The sequence below is a fragment of the Corella eumyota genome, chromosome 2 (assembly GCF_963082875.1).
Source record: "Corella eumyota chromosome 2, kaCorEumy4.1, whole genome shotgun sequence".
Lineage (NCBI taxonomy): Eukaryota > Metazoa > Chordata > Ascidiacea > Phlebobranchia > Corellidae > Corella > Corella eumyota.
The window spans coordinates 5636584-5662480 of NC_137491.1; the positions used below are offsets into that span (position 1 = coordinate 5636584).

The 25897-nt window shown below is 28.0% G+C and overlaps 2 protein-coding genes across 2 annotated transcripts; both read left to right on the forward strand.

Moving 5' to 3' along the window:
* The first annotated feature begins 317 nt into the window (after nucleotides 1-317).
* LOC145743453 (actin-binding protein IPP-like) lies at nucleotides 318-1766 on the forward strand. Its single transcript, XM_082561416.1, has 4 exons — nucleotides 318-560; nucleotides 772-892; nucleotides 1046-1208; nucleotides 1337-1766. Exons 1-4 carry the CDS (start codon nucleotides 457-459, stop codon nucleotides 1405-1407), a joined length of 459 nt encoding a protein of 152 aa, XP_082417542.1. The 5' UTR covers nucleotides 318-456; the 3' UTR covers nucleotides 1408-1766.
* An 833-nt stretch (nucleotides 1767-2599) lies between these two features.
* Nucleotides 2600-11445, forward strand: LOC145742246 (paired box protein Pax-6-like). The gene is made up of 11 exons (XM_082560029.1): nucleotides 2600-2671; nucleotides 5602-5764; nucleotides 7094-7259; nucleotides 7418-7598; nucleotides 7840-7993; nucleotides 9954-10055; nucleotides 10179-10261; nucleotides 10394-10544; nucleotides 10655-10756; nucleotides 10970-11170; nucleotides 11309-11445. The coding sequence occupies exons 1-11, from the start codon at nucleotides 2600-2602 to the stop codon at nucleotides 11443-11445; spliced, it is 1512 nt and encodes a 503-aa protein (XP_082416155.1).
* Nucleotides 11446-25897: the final 14452 nt, after the last annotated feature.

Here is a 25897-nt window from a genome sequence, read left to right on the forward strand (position 1 = left end):
TTTTTTTGTTTGTTTTCTATAAAAATGCTATTTTATGTATATATTTCTTATGCCTTATACTAAATACCTTTATTGATTATTCCAAAATACTAGAAACAGTTTATTTAATGTTACCTTTAATCATATTTGAGTAGTTTAACTATAACTTTATTTTTTTGAGAAAATGTATGTTTTTAGTGCTATTTGGTTGTACAAAATAATTCACGTTGTTAATGTATCGAATTTTGGCTGAAATACATTTTCTATGCAAAATATTTATAAGTTGTTGAAAAAAGTAGGTAATGAAATTGTCCTAGGCATGACATTAAACTGCATACTTATTTGGTAAATTTAGCATTTCAATTTATGAAAAGAATTTTAAATGAGATAATGTAAAACTATAAAGAATATTTAACACGGTTATTTTTATTTTTCGTAGACTTAGATTGAAAAATAATGTTCTAAATTTAAAATAAAATGACCGAAAAAGATAAATATGATAAACTTGAAAGACCAAAACCACTGTCAATGACATTTAAATGTGACGATTATGAAGAAAAGTTAAGAGCGTTTTTAAGAAGGCAAGTTACAGTTCTACTATTTTATAAGATAATTTTCATAAAAGCGCTTAATCTGTGTATTAATTTAAATTTATTTTTAATTCCCCAAAAAATTAAAAATGGTGTTTAAGTAGTTATATTTGTGTAGTTGATTCCTTACTAATGTATTAAATTGTTTACATCTAATCATAATCTAATACATTTTTATTGCTATTTTAATATTTTTATGTAGAAATCGGTATAACAATCGATTTAATGATGTAGAGGTAGTTGCTGAGAATGAAACTTTCAATACAAATTTCATTTTTCTTGCAAGTACTTGCAAATATTTTGAACCTCAAATACCAGCTCAGGTAGGTTATGTCTTAAGTAGTTAGCTAGTAAATACATGACTAATTAAAGAAAAAAAAACAATAAAATATTGTTGTTAAATTTTAATTCTGATAATTATGAATTTTTGCTGTCATAATTTTTTTTACTGCATTTCAAAAGCATTGTATTTTTAGAAAAAAACTCGCGAAGAAAAAGTGATGAAGTTTATAGCACCTGATGGACTTACCGCAAATACTATGACGAAAGTGCTAGACTTTATTTATGAAGGTGGAATTAAGTTAAATAAGGACAATATCGACGAAATGCTTGAAGCATCTGAACTGTTACAAATGAAATGTAAGATTTAAATGTTATTTACTAAAATATATTTTTGCAAATTTAAAACCCAACTGACCTTATGAAAGATGTGGGTTTGTTAATGTGCTTCGAATATATCTGTTTTAATTTTTACTTGTTGTTTTTAGCTTTGAGAGAATGTTGTGATAAATACATAGCCCAAGAAAATGCAAGATATTGGTGGTGCAACATATTGTAATTTATCATATCTTGGTTACACTTTTCTCAGAAGCGCTAACTAAGTTTAATACATTGTGTAAATATAAGCTTGTTCTGTTTTTTAGTTTTTTTTTGACAAACTGTTTATTTAAAATATACTTAAATAGATAAGTTGCACCATAAAAAAATGAACTACTTTCAGTACTATGTTTTTTAAGTAGTTGTCACTGAAGGTACTATACGCAATTTAGAAATGTAGTTATTTTTGACAATCTTTGAACTGTTTCTTATATATTTTTTAATCAGGACATATTTTTGTCTTATTGCACCATATTTGTTCACTGCTCAACTCTTTATTTTAAGCATTACAGTGTGTAGAATACTTGTATTAAAATTAAATTGTAGATATTGTAGAATTTAAACAGAGTCTCAAACAACATTTTAGATGAATTATAAAACTATAAGCTAATTTATTAAAACAGATCTTCTGGCTAAACAAGTGCATGCTAACTCATGACTTAAAGCGGAAGACTTAAAAACAAATACAAACTGTTATTTTTATGCCATATACAGTGATTTTACAAACCCTTTTTATGACATATACAGTGATTTTACAAAACCCAAAGATCTACAAGTTTATACAAATGTTAAAGCAATTCACATATAAAACTAAAAGTTCACATTGTATTAAGTTCTATAAATAAATTATTAAAATTTTTTAAAACATTTACGGAACTTTTGAAGTATCTGAAGCAGCACAAGGTAAATCTATTACAGGCTTAATACTGAAAAACTTATACAATATATTAAATTGTTTATATTTCGAAGAAGTTGTAGAAATTTAAATATCTACTTTACTAATTTTTTTTGTACCTATTATTCAATTAAAAAAAAATAATAAGATTTAGGTAACCAATACAAAATGTATTCAAAAAAATTTAAATTCCCATATTGGCATTCCAAATTAAGGCAATTTTTAAAACGTGATTTTTGCTCTGACGCAGAACTTTTTGTTATCAGGCGAACTTTGTCTTAGGTTAAACCAAGGTGCCAGTTTTTGAATACCACGTTGTTCGTAGTTTAACATCACTAAAAGCAACAGAACAGCTTTAATAGGATTGTATACACATTTATACAGTTTACTTTAGCTTTAACTTGGTTCAAAAATATTTAAAAAGATATACAACATGTTGAAAGCTATAGGTAAATAAATAATATTGATCAAAGGAAGTATGAAGCCTTTCAACAAAGTTATTTTTGCACATGGATATGGACATAATATGGTTGTTCAGGGAACCTACAAGGTAATAAAATATAGTTATATAAATAAAGTTAAACAATAAATGATTTATTTTAAATGAGGTTAAGTTAGTGCTAATTTTAATCAAAACTTTGTTCAACATAAACTGATTGTTTATTCAAATTTTCTGCATTAATTGTAATTAATTAAATTTTGATGGGGTTGTAACTGTCGCTAATTTGTTTGGATTTTATTGTTGGCCCTTTTTTATTACATCGCAGTCTTGGCTTGAGATTTTTATTTCTTGCTTTGTCTTTGCGACGCTTTTATTTTTAAGTAATAATAATAAATTTTAAATTGCAACGATCTGTAAATTTATTACAGAGAAGTTATAAAATATTTTTTTTATTAATAATAATTTTTAAAGGTATACTAATTCTTTGCCTTTGCCAGTATTTGTAACAATTGATTTTAAATCATAAATGGTTTTACACGCATGGTGGCGATACTAAGTCTAATAGGTGTTGTCTTATTGGGTCTACTAAATACTAATAACCCACTAAAAAATGGGAACATGTTTAGGACTATTTATGTAGTTTGTTATTTGTGTAAACATCTAAGTTGTAACACTTTAAATAAATAAAAAACATTTTATTTTATCACTTATCTCAAAATGACAACGAAACTTTACAAAAATTGTTAGCATTGTTTTGGAATTAAAATAAATTTTTTTAATGATTTAATTAATTACTATTTTCTTTTTAGAAATTACCTTTTTGGATTTACAAGATTAAGAAAAAGTCGAACATGAACTTAATAACTCGGCACAAATTAGTTCAATCTTGTGGGAAAAATATCGACGAAACGTAGGTAACAAAGTTTCGAATATTTATCCTAACATTGCTTCAATGAGTAACTGCAGTGCTGTTGTTGTTACGAACAAATCGTAAATTAATGATTGTTACTACATCGATTGTAAGACATCCCGCCGCTTGGCCATGTAGGTATTGTCTTAACGAAACACGACAATTAGTTATTTTGGGACTGATAGGCTTTCGCTACGGATTGACCATGCTGGACTTAGAATCGAAATATTCCCACGATTACTAGAGTCTTTCGCGCCCATATTTTTAAATAACTCTCTCATTTCTTTATAAAACAAGAAAAAAAAAAGGGGGGGATTTTTTGGTTGGAGCTAGTAGTCCGAAATTTTAAATTTTATGTCATTAGAATTTTGATTCAATTTCTTATAGGAGGACTAATTTCTAATTAAATATTTCTAATTAGGCTGAAAGCATTATACCTAAAGAAAAGCATTATTATAATACTATCTGCAAGTTTTGGTTTGCTCTTGAATTATTGAAGTAAGTTTTGGTTTTGTATGCATGTGTTTTTTTTGTATATCAATGTGATTATGTAAGTTTTAGATATATTTTTTTATTTGAATTACTAAAATAATAGAATTAAAATTTTAAAAATTAAAAAAAATATAATAATTAAAAAAAGCTTTATTTAAATTTTACAATATTAACGGCTCATATATATATTATACACAATTATATTATAATTATATTATATAAGCCAAATTAGTTAGTATAGCATTACTCTGTTAAATTTATAACTTAATTATTCATTTTTTTTATAAAAATCACATAAAATAAATATATTTTCGTTTTGGACAAATATTTCTAATAACCAAAGGCTTGTGCATATACCATATATTGTGGTATTCTATGATTTTATACTTTAAATGTTTGTTAAATATTTTATTTAACCCCTGTATAAAGTTAAAATTTAGATTTAATATTTAAAATATGCAATAACAATTTTGTAAAAATAAAACAAAATTTGGAAAAAGTTGTTACTGAAACAAAATGGCGGAAAGTCAATATATTAGTTTGTGTTTAAACAAAACTTTTTTTAAATTAACCAATCTTCTTAACAGTTGATACTTTAACAAAAACTGTTTAAGAAGGAAAACATTTAAGTATGTTTAATGAGAATATATTCGTATAATATTTTTTTGTTATGCAATACAAAAAAATATGTATGTACATAATAAAGACCGGCAGCAAAAACGACATGCTTACAAATTTAGTAATAAAATAACTATATATAAAATATATGTATAAGAATTTTTCTTTATTTATACATTTGTTTTGAAAAATGTGAATACACTTCTTTTTTGTTCAAAATAACACAAAACACTGGTAATCTCGCCTGGCGTTCTTGTAAAGAATAAAAGCTCATGCGGTGATAATCTTTGAGATTTTTCGACAAATCGGAAAACGTTCTGATTTCAATTGTTTACGTCATATTAAGCCTTCGTGGATTTATTTGAAATGTTCGCAAAATCGAACTGATTTGTTTCTGTTGTCGCGCTATGACTAATGTTCGTTACGGGGATTCGAACCCAGGTGTATGGATTTAGTTTTATTCTGACTGGGTGGGATTTTTTTTTAATTTAAAAATTAAAAAAAAAATTTGTTGACACTTAATTTAGATAAATTAATAAAATATAAAAATACTTTGTTATAAAACGCCCCAAAATGTTGCTTTAAATATTTAAAAAAAATGCTGTGATAAATCAAATAAATAAAACTGTTACAAGGTACAAATTCGTTAAACAAAATCAAATAAAATTATCTTAGGAAAATAAAGATTATCTTAAGCAAAGTATATTATCTTAGAGACATATGTTATACCTCGTATATTATGTAATGGTACTTACCGTATATATTTACATCTTGCTATGACAAACACACACAATCGACTAAATAAATCTTAACCGTTTTGTCAAATAAACATAACACACAAAGGTCAAATATGGTATATTCTAAATAACTTACAATTTTATGTTATTAAAGCAAAATACATTCGTGAATAGGTCTACAATAGTCTACTAGTTTAAATTAAACATTTGAAATAAAAGTTTAATTTTTGTATTTTTTTTAAGTAAAATATGATTAATAATTTAAATTTGTCTATTTTTAGAAAAAAGAGTTTATTTATTACGGCACAATGGTTTCGACCCAACACGAAGCATACCCAACACACAACGTCGATATTTTATCTCAATATTCAACCCAGCATCGACCCCACACAACATCTACATCAATGACCTTAACTTATTCCAACGAAGTGTTCAGTCAAAAAGGTAAATTTTATGTGATAAAGCTCATAAAATGTTTTTAATATTAGTTGGATCAAATTATTTTAACATGTGTTTTTGTTCTATTCCCTTTTTTTATTTTCAATTTATAATATATTGACAAACAATTTTTAAAAAAAATTTAATTTTACTGCTAACCAGCTCAATTCTAATTTTCGGATAATTTTTTTTGCTGGAATATATTTGAATGGAATTAACCGTAATCTGTTCTCTTTTTAACAAATATCCTTTTAAACAATGGACAAAAAATCGCACTATTTCTAAATCGGATTTTCTCTCTAAAATTTTTAATTTTCAGACCAAACGTCACCAGAAGTAAAAAATAATAACCTTTAATTAAATTCTGCAAAATTAAATGGCCTAGTTTTTAAATTAATTTTAACAGGTTTTTAACATAATTAATTTTTTTTTTAAATAAAAAAGCTTATTTCAATTTTTGTTTGTTACTTTTAAATATCGCGTTTATCTATTAATTTAGTTAAAAAACGAGGTTTTGTTTATGATAATTTATGCATGGTTTTATGTAAATGTAACCTTATTTAAACAAATAGGGTCGCGATAGCACCTCTCCACTGTGACGTAATAGTCGTTCTTCTTTGTTTGTTTTATGACCTTGGGTCAATAAAGCGGTCATTGATGCCTCCCGCTGGCTAAGTGCCCAATTTATCAACAACTTCTTCGCGGAGCGATAATTGAAAGACAAAACGTTTAATTGAGCGAATGGTGACGTCACCGCAATATAACAATAACGAAAGTCGGGTCTACCAGTTTTCTCACCACGTTTTTCATTGTCCGGTTTGTTATCCCGTTTTGTAAAAATCAATATCTTTTAAAAATCGCTCGGAGAACTTGCTCTCGGATATTGGGTTATTATAACGTCGATGTCATACACTCTATTAGTGGTCTAGCCTGTTTTGAATTAGCTTTAAATGATTAGTTTTTTTTATTCTTGCGAGACCTATATCCGCCGGGGAATAGCTTGCATGTTTTAAGCTCTTTATTTTTGATACGCCAAGGAATTCAAATGCATTACCGTCGAAGTAAAAGTCAAATTTATGTTATTTCAAGTTGTCAGTTGCTCTTTAAATTATTATAACGGACCCATTTAAAGAGTATTCTTAAACTAATGGCCCATTTCCAAGTTCATTTTTGTTTAACTTGACCTGACCACAACGAATTATAAAAAATATATTTATTTTAGAATTCAAAATTACAAATTCGTATTGGGTTTTTAGCAAAGCACTATAGTTATTATCTTAATAGTTTAAAACATTAATTGATTTTAAATACAATAAAATGTTAATTTTTTTACAGGACACAGTGGTGTAAACCAACTTGGTGGCATGTTTGTGAACGGCCGACCCTTACCCGACAGTGTGAGACAAAAAATTGTTGAGTTTGCTCACAACGGAGCAAGACCGTGCGACATTTCTCGAATCTTACAAGTTTCCAACGGTTGCGTGAGCAAAATTTTGGCAAGGTATTTGGTATAAGAAAAATTTTGTTTTTACAACAAATTGGCACAACCCAGCTCAGTTTGGATAGCATGGTTGTCAAACTCCCATTAATATTAAATAGTTTCTTTAAATTTTGTAAAAAAATCGTATGATCCCAAGTACTAACATTATTCGATTTTAGATATTACGAGACTGGTACGATACGACCGCGGGCAATTGGGGGAAGCAAACCCCGTGTCGCTACTCCCGAAGTAGTGAATAAGATAGCTCTGTACAAACAAGAATGTCCAAGTATTTTTGCTTGGGAGATTCGAGATCGACTTTTAAGCGAGACGATCTGCAATAGTGAAAACATTCCAAGTGTGAGTTGAAACAATGGTCACTTTTTTGTATTTTGTTAAATAAAATCCATTGGTCTTTGCACCCAAAACATTTCTAAATGGAAGTATGTATTTGATTGTTTTAGTTATGTATTAGGCTATCGCTATGGATGTATTGGTAACACTTTAGAGAAATATGCAAATTTGAAATTTATATTTAACAATCGTTACGTAAATAAAATTTTTCTGTGTAATTATTATTAAACATGTTTGTTGATTTTAGGTTTCTTCCATTAATAGAGTGTTGCGTAACATAAACGGGGAACAACATTCTTACGGTGACATTAATTTGTCAGGAAAAGGAACGAGTTCTGATTGGTCGATGGCTTATCATGATTGGTACTCGCAACAAAGCGTCATGGAATCTGAAACTAAAGGTAATTTTTTTTCAAGAAATTACTTTTCCGAAACTTAGAAAATTTTGTGTCCCGAAATAATTAATGTTGTTAAAATAATTAATGTTGTAATGTTTTAAAAAAAACTATATAAAATATATTTTAAAACAACATTATAACAATACAGTTACTTTTTATTAAACTCTTTCTTTTTTGATCAAAATACGTTTTAATTAACTTTGAATTAAAAGTTTATGATGGCGTTTTAAAACAAGACAAACACAAGTCGTGATCGATTATATTGATTTGATATTCGCATATCTATTTCGCAAGTTTTTACTTCATGTCAGCCTGTCAACAAAAACGACCAAATCGATTTTAATTTAAAAGTCAAAATGCCAGTTTTAAGATAATAGAATTAATTTTTAAAACCAGGCAACGGTGTAGTACCAAAACGAGAATATTTTTGTGACAAATTATTTTTTAGTTGTGTTTTAGGGTCAACGCGCATTTAATGAACGTTAGCCGATCTATATTATTTTTTACTGTACACTCAAATACAAATTTATTAGGTTTTTTAAAAAAATTATTGTATAACCAATATAAATAACTTAATATGTTTTAACATTCCAACAAAAACTAAAAATGTAGGTTTTTAAGTTTGCATTACACGCTACACACATAACATAGAAAATCAGCTTAATAAAATAATCCTATACGTTATAGGACTTCTATGCTTAGTCGGATTTCAACATTTACTAATTTAAGTCGCTCAGCTGGAAAGATTTTAATTAAGAAATTGTGAAAATTTTTAGAAACCCCAAAAAATATTGGGCTAATGTTGCAGCATCTAAAATTTTTATTTATTTTTTTTGGGGTAGTGTTTTTTATTACAAAAACTATTCTTGTGGTTTAAACACCTAAAAAAGTTGCGCAATATCTAAAACCTAAAATGATTTATTGTAAAATTTAAAATGGCCACCTGCCCAAACTCACCTTAGTCGCCATTTATTAGAATATGTGTAAAACTTTGGGAAAAACATGTTAAAAATATCACAGCTAGAATTTTGACACGCTTCAAGTCATATTTACCTAGCTTATCTAAGCCCGGATTTCTGTAAAGGGTTTCTATTATGTTTGGCCTAATCACCGTGATTTGCTTTAAAGCACAGATAGTAAGATGTTAGGTCGTATGTTTGTAAATTTCCTTAAGTCCCAATTACTTAACGTTTCTGAATCGTTTACTTACACCATTATCTGGTATAAACAAATCATTAAAAAACTTATTCCGCTTTTTAAGATCAGGTGTTGTGGACTATTCTGTTAACACGTGTTTTGATTCAACATTGTAATCATACTCAAGATTTAGTTTAACATGCTTGCACTAAGCAGTAACTTGTTTTTTTTTGTATACTTTTGGATTAAGTTTGGTGTAAGATACACATATGTATTGGATTATAAGTTTTGTGGGAATATATGTTGGGTAGGAAACGTGTTAATGCTTTCGTGTATTGTATTTTAAGTCGTGCTATAATTTTCTTACGCCTCACTTATGAGCTTGATATAATAATCATCAAGTTTCTATTGATAAGAAATATACATAAATTTCAATAATTCCAAAAATAAACATATTTAAACAGGGATTGTTTATGGGTATATGAACATTGGACATAAGTTGTCAGTCTGATGTTTAAGTTGAAATAAAATTTAAGACGCTTTCCAATTAAGATTATCCGATATAGATATGATTGGATTTTGATAAACGAAATTTAACATAGCCTACATATTATACCACATATGGCTCTGTATTAGCTATTTGATTAGTATAAAACTTACATCAAAAATATTGATTTTTTATATTAACAATACTACGTCAAATTTCTTGAAATTTCTTAAATAATTTTGTTTGTATATTTTATACAAACGATGTTATTGTTTTTCGTAACAGATTGAAATACTTTAATTTATACAGATAGATTTAAATTTAATATTACTTTTATAGGAATCAAAAGTGAGGATTCGAATGCTAGACTCCAACTTAAAAGAAAATTACAACGAAATAGAACCTCTTTTACTCAATCCCAAGTTGAAGCTCTTGAAAAAGGTAAAATCATTTGTTCCCGATTAACTCCTTACTCAAAATGATTTTTTATTTAGGAATTAAATGTCTTGCACAGATATAAAATTTTATCAATTTATGTTATATTTACTGATGTGGTATTTTTAGAATTTGAGAGAACACATTATCCTGATGTATTTGCACGGGAAAGATTAGCCGGAAAAATCGACTTACCCGAAGCAAGAATTCAAGTAAGTATATTTGTCAAGTCTGTTTTCCTATAGAAGTGCACACAAGCACTCGAGTAAAATTAGATTATTTTAAGCTTTTAAACAAATTTGCATTCCTACCAAAACTAAATCTAAATATATTTAAACCTTGAGGTTTGGTTTTCTAATCGGCGAGCAAAATGGAGAAGAGAGGAAAAAATTCGAAACCAGTGCTCTAGTGCTCCTATCGATTGCAATGAGAAATACCTGGTACACAATAATCAACATAGCTCGATGTATAAAGGATTTCCTCAACAAAATACTAGTAAGCTTTTACTTAAAATAACTTGTTCTATAATATGTTACATGTAAAATTTATTAGTAAACATTATAGTTCATTTTTGTGATATTAGTTAAATATTTTTTTGATTTTAGCTACCCAGCCTTTTGGTTATCACCCACTTGCACCAACGATTAGTCCAGAAAGTTATCCAAGCTTAAATGTTCACCCAATTACGCCACTTCCAACACCGATTGGTAATTAATTTTTCAACTTTATTTCAAATTTTTTAATAAAAGTATTACATTTTTAAATTAGTAAGTAATCAGTAATAAAAATATTACATTTTTAAATTAGTAAGTAAAAAGTAATCAACAGTATCTAAAACAAACATGAATTTTACCAAAGTAAGTTTTTAAATTTTAACCTGTGAATAAAAACAAGTTTTTAAATGAATTTTTTAAATATAGAATCAACTCAAGGGCACGACCTTACCTACCCCTACGTTTCCCAGCACTCGGGAGTTCCAGTTCCTACATATTATGGAGGTAATGTTGGTTGTTTTGGACCTTCAACGTTACAAAATTCTGCCCCTACTCCACCCAGTTCTTTGACCCAATCTCCCTCTGAACAAATACAGCAACAACCCGACATTCAAGCTATTCATCAAGGTAAATATTTTTTTAAAGATTGTTTTTCTACCGAAAAGGTCCCCAAAACCTTAATTTTTTTATTTTTCAAAAAAAAAAGAAATTTTTCAAAAAAAAGAATTTTGTAACCTGTTGTGTGACATGATGAAATATTTTTAGAACCAAGTTTAATCGGTCACATGACAACAACAGACCAATCACCAGACCCAAGTATTAATTCCCACCACGTCAATCAATATTCACACGCTGGACATTTTAACCACAATTTTGCATATTGGACTCAACCTACTCAGTAACTTTATTTATATTAAGTAATTTTAGAGTAAAAAATTAAGAAAAATTGTTGGCAATTATGTGTATTGTAAATGAAAATTAAAATAATTGCCATTGTTTATGTTTGTTAAAATATTTTTTGTTTAAATGCTTTAGTAATTGTTTTATTACTTTTATATTTGTAATCTGATGTTTACTAATTTTTTATATTTAATTAAACAAATACTTATAGAAGTTATATTAACTTTTGTGTTAATATCGCATTGTTTGTACAAAGTTTTGTTTTACGTTTACTGCCATTTTTTTGTTAAAACTGCCGTTTTTCATTACAGTATTGCATATGTTGAAAAAAAATATTTAATAAAAACACATTAAATTTATTTACCACAGCTCTTGTGTGAATACGGTTAACGAAAATGGACTACAGTGGTTTTACTTTGCTTGAATCTAACCTCGAAAATATAATGACTGTGTTAACAAATTTATATTAAATTTATTTTTATTGACAAACCCATAATAATAAAGCATAATGAATACCTAAATATTACTTTTTAATAAAATAAAAAAATTAAATGTAAAAAACTATACCTCATTTATTAACAAAAATAAGTTTAAGGTTCGACTACAAGTAACATAAATTTTGTGCAAGGAAAACGATGAGTGTGCTTTTATGTCAAATAAGTATGAAATATTTCTTAATGTAGAACAAATGCAAAGCACGTGAAGTAAATTAAGTTCTACTTTATCCGACTTTTATAATTTTTTTCATTCACCAGGTTTTAGGTTTATTTTACTTAACTTTATTAACGTTAAGAGTTTAATAGCAGTCTGGTTAAACTGACACAGTTGCTTTTTTTAAATCAAACAGATTTTTTTTTAAATCAAACAGTTTTTAAATATCAAAAAGATAACCTTTTAAAACAAAACCTTAAATACAGGTAAATGTCAATAATTTTTTTATGAATATGTCATTAGTGTAATTAATTTAAACTTTTAATTAGTTTGTATAGTTGTATGTTTTACAATAGTTTCACTACTATTATAAGATAACTTATAAAGATTACTTAAAATTTGGTAGCCACTTAAAACCCAAGCTTTTTTTAATTAACATTTAAATAATAAGTGTACTGAAAAAAAACGCGCTATAAAAAAATACATACAAAGTTAAAAAAAGGTATAAATAAAAGGTATATATATATATATATATAAAAAAGACAATAGAAAGGAAAAACCACAGTTGTTGCGATCTTTTATCTTGCGTAATAATTCACTTTTATTCAATTGTTATGTAAAATGTACAAAATTTTAAATTCTAAAAAAATATATTAAAAGAACCGCAATGTCGTAATAAACATTCAAAAATATTTTAGGTTTTGAGATTTTATAAATTTTTAATGAAAGTAACATAACTTTTATGAATACTAATATTTAAAAAAATTTTTTTGTAAACACATTAATTGGACCTGTGCGGTTTCAACAGAACAATTATTTATAAATTAAGAATTTTTTTTTTTTTTTTCAAAAAATTTGTATGCAATATCATTGGCCAAAAATGTGGCAAAAATATTACGTGACCTAATTAAACCCAAAATTATATAAGCTTAAACTGTTGTTTTACTTAAAATTTTTGCAAAATGTTTTATTTTGAATGTTAGATAGACCAATGCGCGTTCAATAAAATATAACATTGTAATTTTTAAGATTTCATAAATTTTTAATAAAAGTGTCATAACTTTTATGAATATTAATATTTTTTTTAATTTGAAAACACATTAATTGGACCTATGCAGTTCTAACAGAAGAATTATTTTTTGATTTACAACTTTTTATTTTTTTTCAAAAAATTTGTATGTAATATCTTATCATCGGCTAAAAGTATCACGTGACCTAATTAAACCCAAATAAAACTAGATTTATTTGATAAATAAAATATGGTTCGAAATAATTTGATTATGTTTAGCATAAATTTTAATAAATGAAAAAAGATATGCGTAAACATTTACTAAGACTATTACATATCTTTGATTTTTAATAAAACAAACACGTATTCAAATAAGACATCAGTTTAAAAGTTTGGGGGGGGGCCCACAGATAATTGCACATTTGCTCTTACATCTTATAAATAAATATCTTACTATTTGTGGTGCGTAATAATTTTAAAGAAAATAACTTTAAAGAAAATAATTTTAAAAATTTAACTTTTAAAGAAACTTTAAATATTATTACCGTCCCCTTTAAGCTAAAGTCATAAGATATTAGCTTAAATTGTCGAGTGATGGGACACCACAGATAATTGCACATTTGCTCTTACATCTAATAAATAAATATCTTACTATTTGAGGTGCGTAATAACTTTAAGGAAAATAATTTTAAAAATTATATTTTATGGAACTTTAAAAATTATTATCGAACATGTTAACTTTTGTTAAATTGTTCTTCCGTTGAAATAAGTTCGTTATCTAAATTTTTTTAAATCTAAGTTTAAAAATGTTAGGAATTATCGCATTTTTACCATATCACAATATCAAATGTAATACTAGATTTATTTGATAAATAAAATGTGGTTCGAAATCATTTGATCATTTTTAAAATTAATCTTTATTAATAAATAAAATTATGTATAAATATTACTTAATTATGAATATTAACTAAATAAATAAATGTAATATTACATAATTAATTATTAGACTAAAACGGTATTAAATTATTGGATTAATAAAATTTCGGAACATAATTATTTTAAAAGTTTTAAAATATTAATATATAATTTTTTAATTAACAAAAGTAATTAAATATACTCAAAAAAACAAAAATTAATTTTTCAACCCAGTTTTAAGTTGTTGATATCAGAATATACATTAGACAAGTTTTAAATGCCTAAAATTGATTTTTGATTTTTAATTAATAAACAAACATTTAAATATAATAAACAAACAAAAATTATTTTTTTAATATGTATTTTAATTACTAATATTATAAAATACATTATACTATATTTTAATTGCTTAATATTAAACTTTAATTTTTAATAAACAAACAAGAATTTAAATATAATAAACAAACAAAAATTAAATTTTTAATCCATTTTTGACTTATTAATATTATGATATATAACTGACCAAATTTTAAAAACCCAATAACGATTTTTAAATTTTAATAAATAAACACCTATTAATTAGTAATTAGTGATATTTAAATTATCAAAATAGGAGAATTGAAACACAATATGATAATAAACAACATACTAAAATTTTAAAGATTTATATACACAAAATCAAAAGTTATTTGATTTCAAAATTCGGATTAGTAAGAATAAAAATAACTAGATTTATTTGATAAATAAAATATGGTTCGAAATCATTAGATCATTTTTAAAATTAATCTCTATTAATAAATAAAGTTATGCATAAACATTACTTCATTATAAAATTAAACTGAATTAATAAATTAAATATTACGTATTCAAATTTCAGACTAAACATGTATTAAATTATTGGACTAAAGAAATTTTAGAACAAAATTATTTAAAATATTAATCTTTAATTTTTTAATTAATTAACAAGTAATTAAATATACTTAACAAACAAAAATTAATTTTTTAACCCAGTTTTAATGTGTTGATATCACAATATACGTTAGACAAAGTTTTAAATGCCTAAAATTGATTTTTGATTTTTAATAAATAAACAAGCATTTAGATATAATAAACAAACAAAATTTATTTTTTTAATATGTATTTTAATTACTAATATTATGAAATACATTATACTAAAATTTAAATGCCTAATATCAAATTTTAATTTTTAATAAACAAACAAAAATTTAAATATAATAAACAAACAAAAATTAAATTTTTAATCCATTTTCGAGCTATTAATATTATGATATATAACTGACTAAAATTAGAAAACCTAATAACGATCTCTAAATTCTAATAAACAAACACCTATTAATTACTAATAAATAATATTTAAATTATCAAAATAGGAGGATTGAAACACAATATGATAATAAACAACATACTAAAATTTTAAAAATTTATATACACAAAATCAAAAGTTATTCGATTTCAAAATTCGGATTAGTAAGAATAAAAATAAAAATAAATATACGGGCAATAAAAATATGTTTCGAAATCTAAGATTTCGAACCATAACTAGATTTATTTAATAAATAAAATATGGTTCGAAATTATTTGATTATTTTTAAAAACTATTAATAAATAAAGTTACGCATAAACATTACTTAATTATAAATATTAACTAAAATAATAAATCAAATATTACGTATTTAGTTATAAAACTAAAATCATATTAAATGATTGTACTAAAAAAATTTCAAAACAAAATTTTTTTAAATGTTTTTAAAAAAAAATTCCTTTTTAAGTAATTACAATTATTATATAAAACTGTTACGTTTATAATATAAAACTATTTATTATGTTTTATGATTTAAAACATAATAATAAAAATATTCACAATAACAACACGTTTTGAAATCTAGAATTTCGAAGCATAATAATTATTACAACAAAAATAATCCCGACTAGTAAGGTCGTGGTAAAAAAAATTTAAAATGTTACCGAAGAAAAGCGTAATTCGTTTTAGGCAATCAGCGCCGAAGTTAGCGAAGCGCAGAATTTAAGAGAAGCGCTTTTAGGTTTTGTGTTAAAACATGTGGTATATAGTTTAATAGTAAGTTTATAAAGCTAATATTTATTTAAATATTTAAAATTAATAAAGTTTTCTATTTTCAATTGTTTCGTAAGATAACGACGTTGTTAGTTTTTTATAATTTGATTAGTTAAGAAACTATTTCTTTATACGCCTTTAGCATAATGCGTTGCGGATGAATACAACTGACGTCACAACTTGACTTCTTGGATCGGCTTGTTCGCCATTAAGTTTAAGTTAGTCTGTGTTCAGGATATTTGTTTTATGTTTTAGCTAAGTTGGGAGTTTAAGCCATGTCGAAAGCGTCTTGAGGACGAAGCCATCTTTTTCTTTAGCAAATCGAGTTAAGTGAATTATTTTATAATTTTTAGTAGTTATTTTTTTAGTGTATATGGTGTTGTTTAATTGGTTATGCAGTGCGTTAGGGGTAGGATCGTGCGCGTATCGATACATTCGTTGTTTTAATGTTTGGCGTATTGCGTTTAACAGTCCGCGTATTTATTAAACAACACTATTTGAAAGCGTATCAATAAATAATACCTAACTAGACATTTTAACTGCCCCCAGTTTATATTTGCAGTTGTAGTAGACGATCTCGCAGAAAGGGAGTGTCTGATGATGATCTGACGAGAAATAGGTATTAATTAGGCGATTCTACGGTGATTTAAAAAGAAATTGAAGAGTGTGATGTGGGCCTCGGGTAGTTGTAAATTTAGGCTTTGATGAGCTGCGAGGAAAAGACCAAAAAGGTGATTTCTTAAGCATCCCGGTAAGATACTTGTTTTTCGAAAAATATATATATTAAATAGATAATAAATTTATTTATCATTGTACAACTTTTACATGTTTCCCTCATAACCAAAAGGCCTACACCCTAGCTTTGAAGACTATGGTCCAACTTATAAAGTTTTAAGATATTATTGATTACAGATATTATACTAAAAATGGCCTAAGACTAAGATCAGCCTAGTTGGATTAGGCGGGTCGTCAGTCTTGCTTTAAATTGAATTCGTGCGCGTGTTGCAACACATTGCTCCGTTCGTCGCTTCAGTTTGCGGCGCTTTCGTTGTTCGTCGCTCCCGTTGATCGCCGCTTTTGTTAATCGACGCTTTCGTTGTTCGCCGCAATCGTCGCTTTTGTTGTTCGCCACTTTCGTCGATCGCTTCAGTTGTTACGCCAGTTTGCGTCAATTTCGTTGTTTGTCGCTTCCGTCGCTTTAATTGTAACATTGTCAGTTTGCGTGCGTCGATTTGAGTCGCTTTGGCTGTAAAGTTGTCAGTTTGCGTCGGTTTAGTTGTTTCTTTTCTAAGGTTTTAGATGACAACTTTGTGGAGCCGAGGGATCTGATGATGATGACAACAAGGTAAAAATGTTAACTAATTTGACCAACAAGGTAAAATGTTAACTAATTAATTAAAATTTTTTCTATTTTGACATACATAAGTGCTTTCCAGCATTCTTATTAAGGTTTCAGACAACGATTTTGTGAAGCTGAAGGATTTAATGAGGAATAAAGAACAACATCTGGAGGATCTGATGATGATTTCATGAAAAATGAAGAAACTTTTGGAGGATCTAATGAGGAATCGAGAAAGATAGGTAACATGTAGTCTTCTGAACAACAAGGTAATATTTTAACTAATTATAATTTTTAATTAGACATATATAACTGCTTTTTAGCTTTCTTTTTAAGGTTTTAGATTTCAGATGACGATCTCGTGAACTTGGCGGATCTGATGAGGAATAGAGGAACACATGGAGGATTTAATGATGATTTCATGAAGAATGAAGGAAAATCTCGAGGATCTAATGAGGAATCGAGAAAGATAAATAACATGTAGTCTTCTGAACAACAAGGTAATATGTTAACCAATTTTAATTTTTAATTAGACATGGACAACTGCTTTTTAGCTTTTTTTTAAGGTTTCAGATTTCAGAGGGCGATCTCGTGAACCTGGAGGATCTGATGAGGAATAGAGGGACATCTGGTGGATCTGAAGGTGATTTCATGAAGAATGAATGAACATCTGGAGGATCTAATGAAGAATCGAGAAAGATAGGTAACATGTAGTCTTCTGAACAACAAGGTAATATTTTGACTAATTTTAATTTTTAATTAAACATATATAACTGCTTTTTAGCTTTCTTTTTAAGGTTTTAGATTTCAGATGACAACCTCGTGAACCTGGCAGATCTGATGAAGAATAGAGCAACACACAGAGGATTTAATGATGAATTCATAAAGAATGAAGGAACATCTGGAGGATATAATGAGGAATCGAGAAAGATAGGTAACATGCAGTCTTCTGAACAACAAGGTAATATTTTAACTAATTTTAATTTTTAATTAGACAAATATAATTGCTTTTTAGCTATCTTTTTAAGGTTTTAGATTTCAGATGACGATCTCGTGAACCTGGAGGATCTGATGAGGAATAGAGGAACATCTAGAGGATCTGATGATGAATTCATGAAAAATGAAGGAACATCTGGGGGATATAATGAGGAATCGAGAAAGATAGGTAACATGTAGTCTTCTGAACAACAAGGTAATATTTTAACTAATTTTAATTTTTAATTAGACATATATAACTGCTTTTTAGCTTTCTTTTTAAGGTTTTAGATTTCAGATGACGACCTGGTGAACCTGGCAGATCTGATGAGGAATAGAGCAACACACGGAGGATTTAATGATGATTTCCTGAAGAATGAACGAACATTTGGAGGATGTAATGAGGAATCGAGAATGATAGGTAACATGTAGTCTTCTGAACAACAAGGTAATATTTTAACTAATTCTAATTTTTAATTAGACATACATAACTGCTTTTTAGCTTTTTTTTTAAGGTTTCAGATTTCAGATGGCGATCTCGTGAACCTGGAGGATCTGATGAGGAATAGAAGAACATCTGGAGGATCTGATAATGATTTTATAAGGAATGAATGAACATTTGGAGGATCTAATGAGGAATTGAGAAAGATAGGTAACATGTAGTCTTCTGAACAACAAGGTAATATTTTAACTAATTTTAATTTTTAATTAGACATATATAACTGCTTTTTAGCTTTCTTTTTAAGGTTTTAGATTTCAGATGACGATCTCGTGAACCTGGAGGATCTGATGAGGAATAGAGGAACATCTAAAGAATCTGAAGATGAATTCATAAAAAATGAAGAACATCTGGAGGATGTAATGAGGAATCGAGAAAGATAGGTAACATGTAGTCTTCTGAACAACAAGGTAATATTTTAACTAATTTTAATTTTTAGTTAGACATATATAACTGCTTTTTAGCTATCTTTTTAAGGTTTTAGATTTCAGATGACGACTTCGTGAACCTGGCAGATCTGATGAGAAATAGAGCAATACACAGAGGATTTAATGATGATTTCATGAAGAATGAAGGAACATCTGGAGGATCTAATAAGGAATCGAGAATGATAAGTAACATGCAGTCTTCTGAACAACAAGGTAATATTTTAACTAATTTTAATTTTTAATTAGACAAATATAATTGCTTTTTAGCTATCTTTTTAAGGTTTTAGATTTCAGATGACGATCTCGTGAACCTGGAGGATCTGATGAGGAATAGAGGAACATCTAGAGGATCTGATGATGAATTCATAAAAAATGAAGGAACATCTCGAGGATATAATGAGGAATCGAGAAAGATAGGTAACATATAGTCTTCTGAACAACAAGGTAATATTTTAACTAATTTTAATTTTTAATTAGACATATATAACTGCTTTTTAGCTTTCTTTTTAAGGTTTTAGATTTCAGATGACGACCTGGTGAACCTGGCAGATCTAATGAGGAATAGAGCAACACACGGAGGATTTAACGATGATTTTCTGAAGAATGAAGGAACATCTGGAGGATTTAATGAGGAATCGAGAATGATAAGTAAAATGTAGTCTTCCGAACAACAAAGTAATCTGTTAACCAGTTTTAACTTTTAATTAGACATACATAACTGCTTTTTAGCTTTTTTTTGTAAGGTTTCAGATTTCAGATGGCATTCTTGTGAACCTGGAGAATCTGATGAGGAATAGAGGAACATCTGGAGGATCTGATGATGATTTCATAAGGGATCAATGAACATTTGGAGGATCTAATGAGGAATTGAGAAAGATAGGTAACATGTAGTCTTCTGAACAACAAGGTAATATTTTAACTAATTTTAATTTTTAATTAGACATATATAACTGCTTTTTAGTTTTCTTTTTAAGGTTTTAGATTTCACATGACGATCTCGTGAACCTGGAGGATCTGATGAGGAATATAAGAATAGAGGAATAGCAAAATGGAGGAACATCTCGAGGATCTGATGATGATTTCATGAATAATGAAGGAACATCTGAAGGATCTAATAAGGAATCGAGAAAGATAAGTAACATGCAGTCTTTTGAACAACAAGGTAATATTTTAACTAATTCTAATTTTTAATTAGACATATATAACTACTTTTTAGCTTTCTTTTTAAAGTTTTAGATTTCAGATGACGATCTCGTGAACCTGGAGGATCTGATAAGGAATAGAGGAACATCTTGTGGATCTGATAATGAATTCATGAAAAATGAATGAACATCCGGAGGATGTAATGAGGAATCGAGAAAGATAGGTAACATGTAGTCTTCTGAACAACAAGGTAATATTTTAACTAATTTTAATTTTTAATTAGACATATATAACTGCTTTTTAGCTTTCTTTTTAAGGTTTTAGATTTTAGATGACGACCTCGTGAACCTGGCGGATCTGATGAGGAATAGAGCAACACATAGAGGATTTAATGATGATTTCATGAAGAATGAAGGAACATCTCGAGGATCTTATGAGGAATCGAGAAAGATAAGTAAAATGTAGTCTTCTGAACAACAAGGTAATCTGTTAACCAATTTTAACTTTTAATTAGACATACCTAACTGCTTTTTAGCTTTTTTTTTGTAAGGTTTCAGATTTCAGATGGCGATCTCGTGAACCTGGAGGATCTGATGAGGAATAGAGGAACATCTGGAGGATCTGATGATGATTTCATATGGAATGAATGAAAATTCGGAGGATCTAATGAGGAATTGAGAAAGATAGGTAACATGTAGTCTTCTGAACAACAAGGTAATATTTTAACTAATTTTAATTTTTAATTAGACATATATAACTGCTTTTTAGCTTTCTTTTTAAGATTTTAGATTTCAGATGACGATCTTGTGAACCTGGAGGATCTGATGAGGAATAGAGGAACATCTAAAAAATCTGATGATGAATTCATAAAAAATGAAAAACATCTGGAGGATGTAATGAGGAATCGAGAAAGATAGGTAACATGTAGTCTTCTGAACAACAAGGTAATATTTTAACTAATTTTAATTTTTAGTTAGACATATATAACTGCTTTTTAGCTTTCTTTTTAAGGTTTTAGATTTCAGATGACGATCTCGTGAACCTGGAGGATCTGGAGGATCTGATGATAAATTCATGAAAAATGAAGAAACATCTGGAGGATATAATGAGGAATCGAGAAAAATAGTTAACATGTAGTCTTCTGAACAACAAGGTAATATTTTAACTAATTTTAATTTTTAATTAGACATATATAACTGCTTTTTAGCTTTCTTTTTAAGGTTTTAGATTTCAGATAACGACCTGGTGAACCTGGCAGATCTGATGAGGAATAGAGCAACACACGGAGGATTTAATGATGATTTCCTGAAAAATGAACGAACATTTGGAGGATGTAATGAGGAATCGAGAATGATAGGTAACATGTAGTCTTCTGAACAACAAGGTAATATTTTAACTAATTTTAATTTTTAATTAGACATACATAACTGCTTTTTAGCTTTTTTTTTTTAAGGTTTCAGATTTCAGATGGCGATCTCGTGAACCTGGTGGATCTGATGAGGAATAGAGGAACATCTGGAGGATCTGATGATGATTTCATAAGGAATGAATGAACATCTGGAGGATCTAATGAGGAATCGAGAAAGATAAGTAACATGCAGTCTTCTGAACAACAAGGTAATATTTTAACTAATTTTAATTTTTAATTAGACATATATAACTGCTTTTTAGTTTTTTTTTAAGATTTTAGATTTCACATGATGATCTCGTGAACCTGGAGGATCTGATGAGGAATAGAGGAATAGAGGAATAGAGGAATAGAGGAATAGAGGAATAGAGGAATAGAGGAATAGAGGAATAGAGGAATAGAGGAATAGAGGAATAGAGAAACATCTGAAGGATCTAATGAGGAATCGAGAAAGATAAGTAACATGCAGTCTTTTGAACAACAAGGTAATATTTTAACTAATTTTAATTTTTAATTAGACATATATAACTGCTTTTTAGCTTTCTTTTTAAGGTTTTAGATTTCAGATGACGACCTGGTGAACCTGGCAGATCTGATGAGGAATAGAGGAACACATGGAAGATTTAATGATGATTTTATGAAGAATGAAAAACATCTCGAGGATCTAATGAGGAATCGAGAAAGATAAGTAAAATGTAGTCTTCCGAATAACAAGGTAATCTGTTAACCAATTTTAACTTTTAATTAGACATACATAACTGCTTTTTAGCTTTTTTTTTGTAAGGTTTCAGATTTCAGATGGCATTCTCTTGAACCTGGAGGATCTGATGAGGAATAGAAGAACATCTGGAGGATCTGATAATGATTTTATAAGGAATGAATGAACATTTGGAGGATCTAATGAGGAATTGAGAAAGATAGGTAACATGTAGTCTTCTGAACAACAAGGTAATATTTTAACTAATTTTAATTTTTAATTAGACATATATAACTGCTTTTTAGCTTTCTTTTTAAGGTTTTAGATTTCAGATGACGATCTCGTGAACCTGGAGGATCTGATGAGGAATAGAGGAACATCTAAAGAATCTGAAGATGAATTCATAAAAAATGAAGAACATCTGGAGGATGTAATGAGGAATCGAGAAAGATAGGTAACATGTAGTCTTCTGAACAACAAGGTAATATTTTTAACTAATTTTAATTTTTAGTTAGACATATATAACTGCTTTTTAGCTATCTTTTTAAGGTTTTAGATTTCAGATGACGACTTCGTGAACCTGGCAGATCTGATGAGAAATAGAGCAATACACAGAGGATTTAATGATGATTTCATGAAGAATGAAGGAACATCTGGAGGATCTAATAAGGAATCGAGAATGATAAGTAACATGCAGTCTTCTGAACAACAAGGTAATATTTTAACTAATTTTAATTTTTAATTAGACAAATATAATTGCTTTTTAGCTATCTTTTTAAGGTTTTAGATTTCAGATGACGATCTCGTGAACCTGGAGGATCTGATGAGGAATAGAGGAACATCTAGAGGATCTGATGATGAATTCATAAAAAATGAAGGAACATCTCGAGGATATAATGAGGAATCGAGAAAGATAGGTAACATATAGTCTTCTGAACAACAAGGTAATATTTTAACTAATTTTAATTTTTAATTAGACATATATAACTGCTTTTTAGCTTTCTTTTTAAGGTTTTAGATTTCAGATGACGACCTGGTGAACCTGGCAGATCTAATGAGGAATAGAGCAACACACGGAGGATTTAACGATGATTTTCTGAAGAATGAAGGAACATCTGGAGGATTTAATGAGGAATCGAGAATGATAAGTAAAATGTAGTCTTCCGAACAACAAAGTAATCTGTTAACCAGTTTTAACTTTTAATTAGACATACATAACTGCTTTTTAGCTTTTTTTTGTAAGGTTTCAGATTTCAGATGGCATTCTTGTGAACCTGGAGAATCTGATGAGGAATAGAGGAACATCTGGAGGATCTGATGATGATTTCATAAGGGATCAATGAACATTTGGAGGATCTAATGAGGAATTGAGAAAGATAGGTAACATGTAGTCTTCTGAACAACAAGGTAATATTTTAACTAATTTTAATTTTTAATTAGACATATATAACTGCTTTTTAGTTTTCTTTTTAAGGTTTTAGATTTCACATGACGATCTCGTGAACCTGGAGGATCTGATGAGGAATATAAGAATAGAGGAATAGCAAAATGGAGGAACATCTCGAGGATCTGATGATGATTTCATGAATAATGAAGGAACATCTGAAGGATCTAATAAGGAATCGAGAAAGATAAGTAACATGCAGTCTTTTGAACAACAAGGTAATATTTTAACTAATTCTAATTTTTAATTAGACATATATAACTACTTTTTAGCTTTCTTTTTAAAGTTTTAGATTTCAGATGACGATCTCGTGAACCTGGAGGATCTGATAAGGAATAGAGGAACATCTTGTGGATCTGATAATGAATTCATGAAAAATGAATGAACATCCGGAGGATGTAATGAGGAATCGAGAAAGATAGGTAACATGTAGTCTTCTGAACAACAAGGTAATATTTTAACTAATTTTAATTTTTAATTAGACATATATAACTGCTTTTTAGCTTTCTTTTTAAGGTTTTAGATTTTAGATGACGACCTCGTGAACCTGGCGGATCTGATGAGGAATAGAGCAACACATAGAGGATTTAATGATGATTTCATGAAGAATGAAGGAACATCTCGAGGATCTTATGAGGAATCGAGAAAGATAAGTAAAATGTAGTCTTCTGAACAACAAGGTAATCTGTTAACCAATTTTAACTTTTAATTAGACATACCTAACTGCTTTTTAGCTTTTTTTTTGTAAGGTTTCAGATTTCAGATGGCGATCTCGTGAACCTGGAGGATCTGATGAGGAATAGAGGAACATCTGGAGGATCTGATGATGATTTCATATGGAATGAATGAAAATTCGGAGGATCTAATGAGGAATTGAGAAAGATAGGTAACATGTAGTCTTCTGAACAACAAGGTAATATTTTAACTAATTTTAATTTTTAATTAGACATATATAACTGCTTTTTAGCTTTCTTTTTAAGATTTTAGATTTCAGATGACGATCTTGTGAACCTGGAGGATCTGATGAGGAATAGAGGAACATCTAAAAAATCTGATGATGAATTCATAAAAAATGAAAAACATCTGGAGGATGTAATGAGGAATCGAGAAAGATAGGTAACATGTAGTCTTCTGAACAACAAGGTAATATTTTAACTAATTTTAATTTTTAGTTAGACATATATAACTGCTTTTTAGCTTTCTTTTTAAGGTTTTAGATTTCAGATGACGATCTCGTGAACCTGGAGGATCTGGAGGATCTGATGATAAATTCATGAAAAATGAAGAAACATCTGGAGGATATAATGAGGAATCGAGAAAAATAGTTAACATGTAGTCTTCTGAACAACAAGGTAATATTTTAACTAATTTTAATTTTTAATTAGACATATATAACTGCTTTTTAGCTTTCTTTTTAAGGTTTTAGATTTCAGATAACGACCTGGTGAACCTGGCAGATCTGATGAGGAATAGAGCAACACACGGAGGATTTAATGATGATTTCCTGAAAAATGAACGAACATTTGGAGGATGTAATGAGGAATCGAGAATGATAGGTAACATGTAGTCTTCTGAACAACAAGGTAATATTTTAACTAATTTTAATTTTTAATTAGACATACATAACTGCTTTTTAGCTTTTTTTTTTTAAGGTTTCAGATTTCAGATGGCGATCTCGTGAACCTGGTGGATCTGATGAGGAATAGAGGAACATCTGCAGGATCTGATGATGATTTCATAAGGAATGAATGAACATCTGGAGGATCTAATGAGGAATCGAGAAAGATAAGTAACATGTAGTCTTCTGAACAACAAGGTAATATTTTAACTAATTTCAATTTTTAATTAGAC